The sequence below is a fragment of the Moschus berezovskii genome, chromosome X, assembly GCF_049115385.1.
Source record: "Moschus berezovskii isolate FMDL1 chromosome X, NW_MosBer_1.0, whole genome shotgun sequence".
Lineage (NCBI taxonomy): Eukaryota > Metazoa > Chordata > Mammalia > Artiodactyla > Moschidae > Moschus > Moschus berezovskii.
In genome coordinates, this window is record NC_142488.1 from 141,331,893 (window position 1) to 141,346,294 (window position 14,402).

The 14,402-nt window shown below is 51.9% G+C and overlaps 2 protein-coding genes across 2 annotated transcripts; one reads left to right on the plus strand and one right to left on the minus strand.

Annotated features, from left to right (window-relative positions):
- Positions 1–2,666: 2,666 nt before the first annotated feature.
- On the minus strand, positions 2,667–3,461 carry LOC148773488 (melanoma-associated antigen 10-like). Its single transcript, XM_088833899.1, has one exon. The coding sequence runs from the start codon at positions 3,459–3,461 to the stop codon at positions 2,667–2,669; it is 795 nt and encodes a 264-aa protein (XP_088690025.1).
- Positions 3,462–9,416: 5,955 nt separating this feature from the next.
- Positions 9,417–14,274, plus strand: LOC148773489 (melanoma-associated antigen 8-like). The gene is made up of 3 exons (XM_088834313.1): positions 9,417–9,461; positions 13,155–13,271; positions 13,828–14,274. Exons 1-3 carry the CDS (start codon positions 9,417–9,419, stop codon positions 14,272–14,274), a joined length of 609 nt encoding a protein of 202 aa, XP_088690439.1.
- Positions 14,275–14,402: the final 128 nt, after the last annotated feature.

Consider the following 14,402-nt stretch of genomic DNA (forward strand, 5'->3'; position numbering starts at 1 on the left):
AGAATATCTTTCCACCCCATCCCAGATATCAGCACAAATGGGATGCTTTTCCCCCAAACAATGTGCTATTGTTATTTATATGAAAAGTTTTTTTTCTGTCTTTGTATTTATTTATTTATTATTTTTATTTTTATTAATTTAATTAATTTACAGTATTTACTTACTTTACAATATTGTATTGGTTTTGCCATACATTGACTTGAATTCACCATGAGTGTACATGTGTTCCGCATCCTGAACCCCCCTCCCACCTCCCTCCCCATCCCATCCCTCTGGGTCATCCCAGTGCACCAGCTCCGAGCACCCTGAACCATGCATCAAACCTGGAATGGTGATTCATTTCACATATGATATTTTACATGTTTCAGTGCTATTCTCCCAAATCATCCCACCCTCGCCCTCTCCCACAGAGTTCAAAAGACTGTTCTGTACGTCTGTATCTCTTTTGCTGTCTCGCATACAGGGTTATTGTTACCTTCTTTCTAAATTCCATATATATGCTTTACTATACTGTATTGGTGTTTTTCTTTGTGGCTTACTTCACTCTGTATAATAGGCTCCAGTTTCATCCACCTCATTAGAACCGATTCAAATGTATTCTTTTTAATGGCTGAGTAATATTCCATTGTGTATATGTCCCACAGCTTTCTTATTTTTTATATACAATATTGTATTTGTTTTGCCATACATTGACATGAATCCACCCCGGGTGTACTTGTATTTAAATTGGTGAATTGGTCTTGTATTTATTCCCAAACTGTTGTAGGTTTACCTAGGATCCCATGTTTCCTGCATGCAGCTTCCAGTAAGCAGAGGGAAAAGACACATGGACAAGGACCTGGAGTCTCTCCCCTGCCTTGCAGTGTATTCGGTGCTGGTAGGTATAGCTTGTGATGAACACAATGCCCGTCGTATGTTGAGGAGTTTCTGGGAAAGCCAAACATGCATTGAATCTCCAACTGTTTCTAGTCACCACTCTGTATCATCGGCACTTTCAAATGCAAGATCTGATTTAGCTTCCAAGGCTCTTGGGAATGTCAGGGAGGGTCCCCCCGGCTCCCTCCAGTGCTCTTTCTGCCCTTCCCTCTGCAGTGATAGCACCCACAGTCTCAGCGAGCTAAGGATGTGCCCCTGCCTCCTGATGCCAGACACAGTCTCCTGCTGGAAGTCCCGGCTGCCTCCACATGATGGAACTTGCCTGAGCACCTGCACAGGTGCCCACAGGCTCCCCAACAGCCCTGAGCTTCATGAGGGGCAGGTATCAGACAAGCGACAGTTAGAGGACAAGAACAGTGGGAGTTTTCTTATAAAATCCAGCTAGGATATGCACAATGCAGCACTTTTCAACTCCAGGGAGGATTCTGAGGTGTGTGAATTCAAGTTCAGTGCAGATTTTGCCACTGTGGTTTCCATAACCCCTCCTCATCTATGGCTTTAGGGCCTGAACACCTGGATAAGCTGATCCTTTAGGTTAAGTGCACAGCCACCAGTTTCAAAGAAGACATTCCATTAAAATCCTACCAAAAGTTTGGGAGTGCTTACCAAGACTTCTTCAAGTATATTCTCCAAGACTGAGTAGATTGTGCAGCAAACCAAAGTCCACTCCCAAAGCAGCATAAACAGGTGTCTAACTGTTCCTGACCATAGTGTAACTTCCCTTCCTGCCCCAGGAAATTTATCTAGGACAGAAGAGGATCTTCTAATGTGTATGTCCCATTTCAGATTTTCTTCTCACTCATAAGACACTGTGTATAACTCAGGCTGCTGCCACCGCCCAGGTTAATTACCATCACCTCTCACAGAATGAACGCAGTTTCCCAAAGCCCCAAACCACCCTGGCTCAGGCACCGACACTCAAGTGCTCCTCCTGTACCCTGCCCCTGGTTCCCCTGTTCTGTGGAACTAGGGGATGTCTCTCCACCTTCCTCATGTGACTGCAGCTCTTAGATCATCACTCTAGGTGTTGGGGTGTCCTGCTTCTCCTAGTGTCCCCACTGCTAACACAGGGCTTTCCACTGAGCACAGGCTCCACAAAGGTCTCTGGAGTAAATGAGCCAGAGTGGGGCACATAATAAGTCTGATCAGGCTTTGTGTACTTTCTTAAATAATAACTTGAAAAAATCCAATTGAACAGAGATAGTTCAGCTGTATAAAAGGACAGACAAGAAGTATAGAGGAACTCAGCTCAAATACATTTTATTTTTTAATTCTTACTAAGTAATATCGTACTTCCAAAATAGTTATATTCCAAGTCCATGGAATCTTGTTCAGGGTCACAAAATAAAACGAAAGTGTTCACAATGACTTTTGAGAAACAGCAAAACTCTTGTTCTTGACCTGGGTAAGCACAAACACACTGTGATCAACGTTACTGACATGGTGCGACACTGAAGCTCATTAAGCCTCCTATTAAAAGGAACAACATTTGAAAAATTTCTAAAGGAAGCAGAAGTGGATCTCCATGTCATTTAGAGAACAGGAAGCCAAAGATGCTACACACCAGTTCCCCCAACTGGCCCAGGCCGTCACGACTAAGGCTGAATGCTCCCTCTTCAAACACACAGGGAAGGCTCAGCCTCCCTTCCTACCCCCAGGACAAGCTGCTGGATGTGGGCCTGAAAGGAGCCTGGCTGCTGCTCAGGCTCAGGGCCCCTCCTCCTCCTGCCTCACACCTCTGCACACCGGGGTGGGAAGAACCTGGGACCCCTGCCATTGACCCTGCGCAGGTAGTCCTTGACTTGCTGCTTGCTGGTCTCCGCATAGGCCCGGGGACCCCACAGGAACTCGTAACGAGCAGGGTGACTGTGAGGCACCTGCCGGTACTGCAGGTACCCCGCCCGCACCCACACTTGGGTCAGCAGCTCCTTGGGCTCCCCATAGATGCCGTGCTCTATCCCAGCAAATACCCCCATCCTGCTAAGTGCCCCCCAGACCTTCTCCTCAGGGACCCGGTCCCCTTCTAGGAGAATCAGGCTCAGGGCCGCCACCAGGAGGCCAGCCTTTGGCATGCTCTGCCCATCCCTCTGCATCTCATTGAGGGTGAGGCCCAGGGTGGGGACCATGGCATAGATGTGCTCTCTGGGGTCCACCTCTTTCAAATCCAGGCCAAAGACCAGCTGCAGGCACTGCGTGGCTTTACGGAAGACCACGGGGAAGTGGGCCTGGTTATCCCTGAGGACCGTATTCAGCATTTCAGCCTGGAAAATCGGCTCCTTGGTGCCATACTTGAGGAGCAGGAACTCCAGTAGTTGTGTCGTCATCACACTCAGAGCCTGCTTGAGCAAGATCTCCGCATCCACGGCGGCAGCGGAAGATGAGACTGGAGGGGAGGAGGCCAGAGGGGTTGAGGCATCCTCCGCCTCAGCCCCCAGAAGCGGCACCTCCACTGTACCCTGGGCCTGGATTTGACCCTGAAGGTCTTCCTCAGGAGTGTAGAGCTCATTCGTCGGGACCACAGGCATGATGACTGGGGTCTTGTGCCCAGTGTGGTTGTGGCAGGGGGAAAATGGAGACCACTGACCTGGGAAAGAGAGAGAGTGTAAATGGTCTCAGTTTTGAAATGTGCCTCGGGTGGCTCTGACTGAGGCTGCTTACTGGTCTTCCTTGAGGGCTGCTCTTGGGCGTTACAGGGGCACTCCTCCTTGGTGGTAAGTCCCCTGTCAAATGAGGAAGAGAAATTCTGATTCAGGGTGCAGCAAGTACAGCCTGAGGTTCTGGGGCTGACAAGATGGGGGGAATTAGGGCGTTTTGAGGTCCCTTCTGTTCTGGGATGGGGAGCCCCTGTGCACACTCAGGACACCCTCCTCACCTTGACTCCTGGCACTCCTGTGGCCTCAGAACACAGACCTCAGGCCTCCACCTTTGCTTCCTGGTTCCTAGAGCTCCTGTGAGACAAATGGAAGGGGCACCTCGGGGGTAGAGTGTGGCACAGACCTAGGCCTTCTGTGCTGGTAGGAGGGGTTGACTCTGTGAGGTCCCTCCAGATCTGGGGTGGGTAGTCCCATCGGGGCTCACGTGTAGTGCTCACTTTTCCACTGGAGTGGCCTGGACCCTCCCCATTTGGGGGCCTGCAGGGAAACTCAGAACAAGAGCTAAGTCTGGACAGAAAGTGCTGAGGGGCCCCATACGCGGCCGCACCTGCCTAGGGCCTCCGGCGGGTCCTAGGCTGGGGAGATGCTGGGTCCTCACTTCTCACGTCCTACCTGGCCTCCCAGCACTGAACGGAGGGGCGGGCGTCTGCTCAGTCCTCCCTCGGGGTCCAGGGAGTCCAGCCTCTGCAGACCTGAAGCCTCCGCCCTCCACCAGAACACCTCACCTTAAGGCCCCTAAGAAAGAGGTGAATAAACTGCTCCCCCCTCTGTGGGGCCTCCAAGACCGCCCCCACCCTGCCCCTCCCTGCGCAAGAGCAAGGATCCCTCCCTGCCTCGGGGTCTAACAGCCTCAGTCCTTCCTCGCATGGAGCCTAGACTCTAGGCAGGACCCGCGATTGTCCCGTCCGCCATGTTGAAACCCCGCCACTTTCACCAGGTCCCCAGGCTCTCTGAGACCCGGATGTCAGGAAATCCTGCACATGATCATCCCGCCCGGGGACTACCAGGGTCCCCTCTGTTCCGGGGTTGGGTTCCACTCCTCCCTCAGTGTCCTCACCCTGACTCCCGGTAGGACCTGGGCTCTGTCCTCTCCCTACCTGAGGCCCGGCTCCTCACACCAAGTCCCCGCTCTCTCTGAGACCCGCATGTCAGGAAGTCAGACAGGCTTAGTGTTCTCTTCTCACCACAAGGGGTCCCAGGGCAACTACAGGGGCGGGGATCTGTAGGCTTCCGTCGGTCCTCCTTCAGGCACCTCACCTTGCCTCCAGTCAGGACCTGGGATTCTCGCCTCTCCCCAACTGAAGTCCTGGGCCCTTGTACCAGGGCTCCAGTCTCTCCAAGACCCAGAAGTCAGGAAGTCAGACCATGCCGGTTTCGCTCATTCTATCCCATGGACACCCTGGACTGATAACAGAGACGGGCTACTCTGAGGTCTCCTCTGATTGCGGTCCACGGTACCCTAGTCCTCCCTCAGTGACCTCAACTTGACACACCACAGGACCTGGGAATCGGCCCACCTGAGTCCGTGCCTCATGTGCAAAGTCCCCAGTCTGAGACCTGGATGTCAGGAAGCCCGCCCGCTGTTTCAGGACCCCAAGCTGTAACCCGGATATCAGGAAGTTAGACCACGCATGTTGGGCTCATCCTACCCCCGGGCCACCAAGGACCAACAGCAGCAAAAGGCTTCTCTGAAGTTTCCTCTGATTGGGTTCCATGGTCTTTTCAGTCCTCCCTCAAGATCCTCAGCTTGACTCCCTGCCGGAGCTGGGATTCTTCCCTCTGCCCACCTGAGGCCACTCCCCCATACCAGATCTCCAGTCTCACTGATACCCAGATGTCAAGAAATACGGTATGTATTCATCTCGCCCAAGTCCTCCCAGAGCCCACTCAATAACGGGGTCCAGAGTCCCCACAGTCCTCCCTTAGGGTCCTCACCCAGACTTTTTCAGATCCTAAGATCCTCCCCTTCCCCTTTGAGGCCCCTCCCCTTATATCAAGTCTCCAGTGTCTCTGCAACCTTGTGCTCATGCAGCGACCAGGGTCTCCCTGGACTAAAAGCAGTGACCACCTCTATGTCTTGGGGTCCCAGCGCCCCCCTCAGGGGTCTACCTTGACTCCTAGCACAGCTGGGCTCCTTCACTCTGCTGACCTGATCCCGAGGGCTGTGACCCAGGCCCTCACTTCTCTCCTCACAGAGGGGTCAGTGGCGTCACATATGACATCATATCCAATGAATATTCAGGGTTGATTTCCTTTAGGACTGACTGATTTGATCTCCTTGCTGTCTAAGGGACTTTCAAGAGTCTTCTCCAACACCACAGTTCGAAATTTAGGCTACCCACCACAGTATGCTTGGGCTTCTTTTGTGGCTCAGTTGGTAAAGAATCCGCCTGCAATGCGGAAGACCTTGGTTCAATCCCTGGGTTGGGAGGATCCCCTTGAGAAGGGAAAAGCTACCCACTCCAGTGTTCTGGCCTGGAGAATTCCATGGACTCTATAGTTCATGGATTCACAAAGAGTCAGACACAACTGAGTGACTTAAAAAAAAAAATGATTATATGTGCTTATATACTCATACATGGCCAAACCACAATGTATGTACGAAACATGTATATGTGGGTGTATGTTTGGATTTTTAGCTATGTATTAATTTTTGGACTACAGTGCTGCTGCTCAATTGCTTCAGTCATGTCCAACTTTTTGCAACCCTATGGACTGTAGCATGCCAGCTCCTCTGTTCATGGGATTCTCTAGGCAAGAATACTGGAGTGGTTTGCTATTTCCTTCCAGGGGATCTTCTTGACCCAGGGACTGAACTCAAGTCTCTTGCATCTCCTGCATTGCAGGCAGATGCTTTTACCACTGAGCCACCATATATATACTTAATTTGTTAAAGAGTATCTGCTATTACTGTTCGGAGAAGGCAATGGCAAACCACTCCAGTACTCTTGCCTAGAAAATCCCATGGATGGAGGAGCCTGGTAGACTGCAGTCCGTGGGGTCGCTGGGGGTCGGACATGACTGAGCGACTTCACTTTCACTTTTCACTTTCACACATTGGAGAAGGAAATGGCAACCCACTCCAGTGTTCTTGCCTGGAGAATCCCAGGGACGGGGGAGCCTGGTGGGCTTCCGTCTATGGGGTCACACAGAGTCGGACACGACTGAAGTGACTTAGCAGCAGCAGCAGCAGCTATTACTGTTTAGATCTATCGCATACTCCAGTCCTATATTTAGTTTCTTCTTTGTATCTGTTGAGATAGCACTTTTTAAAGAAAGGTAAGTCCTTTGCTGGCTGGTATGTCAGGTAGATATTTGCACAGACTCAGGAATCAGTTTGGTTCAGTTCAGTCACTCAGTCATGTCTGACTCTTTGCGACCCAATGGACTGCAGCACGCCAGGCTTCCCTGTCCATCACCAACTCCCGAAGCTTACTCACGCTCACGTAAGTCGAGTCGGTGATGCCATCCAACCATCTCATGCTCTCTCGACCCCTTCTCCTCCCACCTTCGATCTTTTCCAGCATCGGGGTCTTTTCCAATGAGTCAGTTCTTTGCATCAGGTGGCCAAGGTATTGGAGTTTCAGCTTCAGCATCAGTCCTTCCAATGAACACTCAGGACTGATTTCCTTTAGGATGGACTGGTGGGATCTCCTTGCAGTCCAAGGGACTCTCAAGAGTCTTCTCCAACAGCACAGTTCGAAAGCATCAGTTCATCGGCACTCAGCTTTCTTTATGGTCCAACTCTCACATCCATACATGACTATTGGAAAAACCATAGCTTTGATTAGACGGATCTTTTTTGGCAAAGTGAGTCTCTGCTTTCGGTTACCTCAATTAATCTGCCTTTACGGCTGTCCAAATGTTACCCCAGGGTATTTATACCTATGGACTGGGGCCACCTCAGCGTTGTGCGATGAAATTGGAGCAAAGTTTAAAACCTTGTCTCTTTAGCCATCCCACCTCTGCACCTATGCAGCCCAGAGCTCCTCCCTCACTTCCCCTCTGCTCCCCACCCCCTCCCCCAAACCCACGAGCCAGCTCCGCACAGTCTTCACTGTTCTTCAGGGCTTTCTCATGTTTTGTTGTTTAGATATTGTTTATAACTATGTTTTTAAAAAGACTTTTTAAATATAATTTTATTTATTTGTTTATTTTTGGCTGTTCTGGGTCTTTGTTGCTGCACGGGCTTTACTCTAGTTGTGGAGAGCAGGGGCTGCTCTCTAGTTGTGGTGCAAAGCTTCTCACTGCTGTCTGTAGCTTCTCTTGTTGTGGAGCAGGGGCTCTAGGCACTTGGGCTCCAGTAACTGTAGCTCATGGACTCCAGTGAAAGCCGCTCAGTCTTGTCTGACTCTGCGACTCCATTGGTTATACAGTCCATGGAATTCTTCAGGCCAGAACACAGTAGTGGGTAGCCAATCCATTTTCCCATGGGCTGTAGGACATAGGCTCAATGGTTGTAGCATACCGGCTTAGTAGCTCCACAGCATGTGAAATCTTCCCGGATCAGGGATAATGCCCATATCTCCTGCATTTGTAGGTGGATTCTTTACCACTGAGCCACCAGGGAAACCCAAGATTTTTATTTTTATTCTTTACAGCACTTTTCCATGAACACAAAAATAGAGAGATGCTACAGTGATTTTCCATTTACTTCCCGGCTCCAAACAAACATAGCCTCCTCGGTTATTAAGAACCCCACCAGAGTGGTACATTAATTATAACTGAGGAACTTACACTGATATGTCGTAATCACGCAGAGATTATAGGTTACACTAGAATTCCCTCTTGGCATTGTACATTCTATTGGTTTGGACAATTGTAAATGAAATTCCACTCTCTAGATGTACCAAAGTTTATCCTTTCACTGACTAAAGAACGCCTGGTTTGCATCTATGTTTTGACAATAATAAGTAAAGTTGCTAAAAACATTCATGTGTAGGTTTTTGTGTAGACATAAGTTCTCAAGTCTTTTGGGTAACAACCCATATGGTTGCTGGATCATACAGTAAGAGCATGTTTAGTTTTGTAAGGAACTGCCAAGCTGTCTTCCAACATGCCTGTGCCATTTTGTATTCTCACCAACAATGAATGGGAGTTCTCAATGGTCCAAATCCTCAACAGAGTGTGGTGTTGTCCCAGGAGCAAAGTTTGGCCATTCTAATAGGTGTGTAGAAACTGTGTGTGTGTCTGGGTGTGTGACATCATCAAGCGATATCTCATGCCGACTAATCACTAGGGATCAAACTGGGAAAGTCACAGCCAGACTAAAGCATTTTAAAGTCCTGAAACATGTATATTATCATATGTGAAATGAATCGCCAGTTCAGGATCGATGCATGTTACAGGATGCTCGGGGCTGGTGTGCGGGGATGACCCAGAGGGAGGATAAGGGGAGGAGGGAGGTGGGAGGGAGGTTCAGGAGGGGGAACTCATGTACACCCGGGGCGGATTCATGTCAATGTATGGCAAAACCAACCAATATAATATTGTAAGATAATTAGCCTCCAATAAAAAATTTAAAAAAATAAAAAATAAATAAATAAATAAAAAAATAAAGTCCTCCCTGAACAATCAGGAAGCAGCTTTGGGCACATTATGTGAGCAGGTTCACGTTCTCTGCACATAATTCTTATCCTGACTGCTTTCCAGAAGGAAAAGCCGAAAACAAAATTAGAAATATGAAAGAAAACAGCACATTAGGATCAGAAATGGGTAATTCAGAGCGTTTCACACCTTGAAAGACTTTGTGTGAGGAAGAATGGTTTCAGATCATGGGGTGTAGAGGAGACCCTCCAGTTCCAGGCTGTGCAGGGGAGATTCGGAATGAGGTTCCACACCCAAGGAAACATGCACTTGGGAGAAGAGGTGGTAAGTCCAAGGCAGAAACGCTCCCTAGACGTCCAATGGGTCCCCTGGGAGGACCCTCTTTCTCAGAGCCTTGTGGAGGGGTTTGGATCAGGATGGTCCACCTGGGAGTCTTTGTGCTCCTCCCCCTGGCCGTTTCCTACAGCCCAGAGCATTTGCCCTGCCCTGGGCCAGGACTGTGACCATCACCCTTGCTCGGTCTAGACAAGTTATGCCATATGTAACAGTTCTGACATGTGAGATGTGCCATTTCCCATAAAAGATTTTCAGGGAGAAAAGAAGAACTAGATCAATCAATGTACATGAGGGTCCGAAGATATGTACTGGTTCGGAACCTTCACAGTGTTGGGGAAGGTACATCTCTGACCCTCAGGAACAACAGCTACATCCACTGACCAAGCTTTTTACAGACAGCTCACATCAAATGGGAACTCACACCGATGCTTTCACCTTGTACTGTTATGAGACCCATTTTACAGCTGGAGAAATCCAGACTTTGGGTGTCCATGATTTCACTGGGTTATCAGTAGCAGGATACATATTCAAACTGAGCTTCATGTGGGTTCAAAGCCCCATCCCCCCAGGGGCCTGACCTGTCTCCCTGACGGACAAGAGGAATCCAGCTGTCCTCCCACCTGATGCCTCAGATCACATAATGGAGAAAACAGTGAAGCCAGGCACCATTGCCCATGAGAGACTGACACAGGATTTTGCCCGTGTGGCCTCCCTAGCCCCATCCAGAAACCACCCCTACTGAAGCGGACACGAGGGCCATAGAGGAGGGATAGGGTGTAGGACGGAGGGTGTGAGCATGGAGAAGGCTCCTGGATGTGGGGGTTGGAGGCCAGCCCGCTGAGGATGGCTCTTATGTTCAGGCTACAGCCCTGCTCTCTCATTCCACTGCCCCCTCTCCTCCCTTCTCTCCCAGCTCCTGGGGATTCCAAGCTCTCCTGCAGACTGGATGTCAGGCAGCGGGAAGCCTGTCCTTTAAAGCACAGTGATCATGGGTCTGGTGGACTCACGGCATCCACAGGGGAGTGAGTATCTGTGCCCTTCAGGGCTGTGTGGACACACATCCATCTGGGTACTGGAGCATACAGGACCTGCTCTGTACATATACCTGGTATCTCCATATATAAGTATATAAGATCAGGTAATCTCCAGACATTATACATATATATTGGACACACACCACACAGACATGTGAAATGTATTCCTCTCTGTGAATGAGAATTAAACAGTGAAAATCATGTCACTCCAGTTGGTAATATTATCTACTCATCAAACCAAGGGTTCCCCTAACTCACCTGCTGCTGTTTACTCTCTACAGCTGAAACATCTTTTCTGCAAAAGATTTCTGAAGTCTGGTGACCAGTGAAGGGGGCCCCATGAGAAGATATATGGTTCCTTGTGCTCCCCCACAGTAACAAGTGCCACAGCCCCCCCATCAAGCATCTGTGTCGGGACTGCAGTTTTCTCTAAAATGTCAAGGAGGCCCCCCCCCAGTGAGGACAAGGGGGTCCAGTTACCCCAGAACAGAGGATCCCATAGAATACAACTTCACCTCTAGTGGGGATCCTGGGGACCTGGGGCCAGCCTGTCAGACCTAGACCCCCACCTGGCTTCCTCAGTGAACTCCTGGAGTCAGAGACCTGGTCTGTTGACAAGTCTCATGTGGACAGAGGGAGGGACCCACATCCTGCAGAGACTCCAAGTGAAGACCAGAGGAGACTGAGGGTTCCCAGGGGATGCATGTGTGGCCCTCCTGACAGCCTTAGGGGACCACGAGGCATGGTGTCCAGATGTGACATCACTGATCCCACTGGGAGGTGGGGAAGTGACGGCCTGGGTCACAGAGCTTGGGTTCAGGTCAGCAGGGTGAAGGAGCCCAGCTGTACTAGGAGTCAAGGTAGACCCCTGAGGGGGGCTCTGGGGCCCCAGGACATACAGGTCATCGCTGCTTTTAGCCCAGGGAGACCCCAGCAGGGTTGTGGGAATGAGCCCCCCAACCCCGGTTTCCCTTTCAGTTGTCCTTGCTCAAGAGGGCTGGGTCTCTAAGGGATGCAAAGTCAGGTGGGCAGAAGGTGTCAGTGCCCAGACTAGCTGAGAGTCATGGTGAAGAGCAGAGGGAAGGCTGAGGGACTCCCAGGACATCATCTCAGCCCATGGCATCCTCAGCCACTAAGAAGACCTTAGCTTGGAGCCCTGATGCAATGTCCACAGCCTCCTCCTGGGGCTTCAGGGCAGTGAGGCCCTTGGTGTGAGGGTCTGGTCTCTGCTTTGGACTTTGGCATCCCAGGACCTGCCAAGGCTCAGGATGAGGACCCAGAGGGAGAACACGGGTGACCCCACAGTTCCATGCCTCTGCTGCCAGCCCTGGGCATCCCCAGTGGTGGGATGAGCACTTCACAGGGTGTCCTGACTTCCCTGTCAGGGCCTCAGACAGACTGGAGACCTAGGATAAGGGGTGGGATCTCATGTGGGCAAAGGGAAGGGTCCAGGTCCTCCAGGAATTCACAGGGAGTACACTGATGGAGGACTCAGGGGACCCTGGATCCCAATCTGAGGGGACCCCACAGATCACGCCCCTACTTTTGGCCCTGGGAGATCTCTCGGTGTGGAATTAGTAATCCAGGCCAGTCCTCACTTTGTGATATCTGGGTCTCAGAAAGACTGTGGACCTGGTAAGAGGGACGGGGCCAGGTTTTGGGAGAGGAGAGAATCCCAGGTCCTGCCTGGAGACAAGGTAAGATTCTGTGGGAGGACTGAGGGGACCCCAAGGGAAGACTGAGGGGACCCGATAGATCCCCGCCCCTGTTATCTGCCCTGGGAGACCCTGGGGTGAGAAGAGCACGCTAGGGCTGTCCTGTCTTCCTGACATGCAGGTCTCAGAGAGACTGGGGCCCTGGTGTGAGGAGCTGGGCCTCAAACAGGGAGAGGATGGAGCCTAGGTCTTAGCAGGAGTCAAGGTGAGGACCCCGAGGGAGGTCTGAGGGGAGCCAGACCCCAGAACACAGGGGACCCTGGTAGTCCCCGGGTAGGATGACCTCCTGCAGCATTTCCTGACATCCGGGTTTCAGAGAGGCTGAGGACCTCCTGAGAGTGGTGGGGCCCTAAAATGGCAGACGGGAGAATCCCGGGTCCTCCTGGAGTTCAGGCTCCATGCGAGGAAGAACTGAGGCTATTAGACCCCAAGGCAGGGAGGGATCCTGGCCCTTGTGGTGGATCTTGGAGGCCCCAGAGTGGGTTGAGCAGTTTATTGATCTCTGGCTTAGGGGCCTTTGGAGGTGAGGTATTAGGGGGAGAGGGTGGAGGCTTCAGATCCGCAGAGGGTTGACTCCCGAGATACTGAAGCAGGATTGAGTAGGCCCCCACCTCTGTGGTCAGTGTTAGGAGGCCAGGCGGGAGGTGAGGGGGCGGTGAGCACCGAGCATCTCCCCAGTCTAGGACCCGTGGGAGGCCCTGGGCAGGTGACACCACACATGAGGGCCCTCAGTGCTTTCCGTTCAGACTCAGGTCTTGTTCTGAGTTTCCAGGCAGGCCCACAAAGGGGCGGACCGGGACATCCCAGGAGAACAGTGGGCAATAAAAAGGAGTCCCGAGGGGACCAACCACCCCACAACTGGGGGACCTCGCAGAGTTCATCCCTTCTACCAGCACAGAAGGCTCAAGTCTGTGCCACAGTCTACCCCCTAGGTGCCTCCTCCAGTTTTGATACAGGAGCTCCAGGAACCAGGAGGTGAAGGCAGAGGTCTGTGGCCCGTGTCCACAGGTCTGAGAGCAGAGGAGGTCCAGGCAGTGCCAGGAGTCAAGGTGAGGAGGGTGCCCTGAGTGTACACCAGGGACTCCCCATCCCAGCACAGAGGGGAGCCCACAAGGCCCTAATCCCCCCCAGCGTGTCAGATCCAGAACCTCACACTGTGCTGACTGCAGCCTGGGGAGCCACCTCACGTCCTCCTTCACGTAGCCAGGGGTGAGGCTGATCTGCAGGAGCTCCTCTATGAGGCCCCAGAGCACCCCTCAAGGGGAGATATGTAAGTGACCCGAGTCAGACCACCCAGGGAGGGTTTCTCAGCCGAGGCCACTCGCAGCCCCGCTTTGCTGCAGACCTGAGTCCCCATCTGTCCCCCTGCCTCCTGTCTCAGACAGAACTCCTGTCTGCAGTTCGACCCCGGTTATCATGCCTGGGATGCATGAGCTCCGCCAGCCTGAGAGAGTCTTTCAGGACCCAAGAGAGGACTCGTGTCTGATGGAGGCACAGTTCATTTGGGGTGAGGAGTAACAGAAGGAGGAGGAGCTGGAGGTGGAGGAGGTGGAGCAGGTGAAGGAAGGAGATGCAGCTTCCTCCTCCTCCTCTCTCCCATTCCAGACCACCCTGCAGGAGGTGGCTACTGCTGCCACAGCCAGTCTCCCCCAGAGCCCTCTGGATGTCTGCCCCTTTCCCACTGCCATGGCTGTCACCCTGGGGAGCCAATCTGAAGACCATGGCCTCAGCAGGCAAGATGAAGTGCCAGGCACCTCACGTGACCAGGAAGATGCCAGGTTCTCGCTCCCAGATGCACTATGGGTGAAGAAGAAAGAGCTGGTGCAATTCCTGCTCAGCAGGTATCTTGCCAAGGAGCCGATCACAAAGGCAGACGTGCTGAATAGTGTCCTCAAATATTACCAGGACCACTTCCTGGTGGTCCTCGGTCAAGCCTCAGAGTACCTGCAGCTTGTCTATGGTTTGGAGGTGAAGGAGGTGGACCAGAGTGAACACACCTGTATCCTTGTCCCCACCTTGGGCCTCACCCTCAAGGAGATGCTGAGGGATTGAGCAGGTGTTGGCCAAAGCCAGCCTCCTGGTGGTGATCCTGTGCCTGATCACTGTGGAGGATGACTGCGCCCCTGAGGAAGAGATCTGGGGAGCACTCATCAGGACACTGATCATCGTGTGTTTGTACT

Coding starts and splice junctions, on each gene's coding strand:
- LOC148773488 (XM_088833899.1), bottom strand. CDS start 3,461: ATGCCTGTGGTCCCGACGAATGAGCTCTACACTCCTGAGGAAGACCTT.
- LOC148773489 (XM_088834313.1), top strand. CDS start 9,417: ATGAGGTTCCACACCCAAGGAAACATGCACTTGGGAGAAGAGGTG. Junction 9,462..13,154: donor TGCACTTGGGAGAAGAGGTG/GTAAGTCCAAGG, acceptor TCTACCCCCTAG/GTGCCTCCTCCAGTTTTGAT. Junction 13,272..13,827: donor AGGCAGTGCCAGGAGTCAAG/GTGAGGAGGGTG, acceptor CTCCCATTCCAG/ACCACCCTGCAGGAGGTGGC.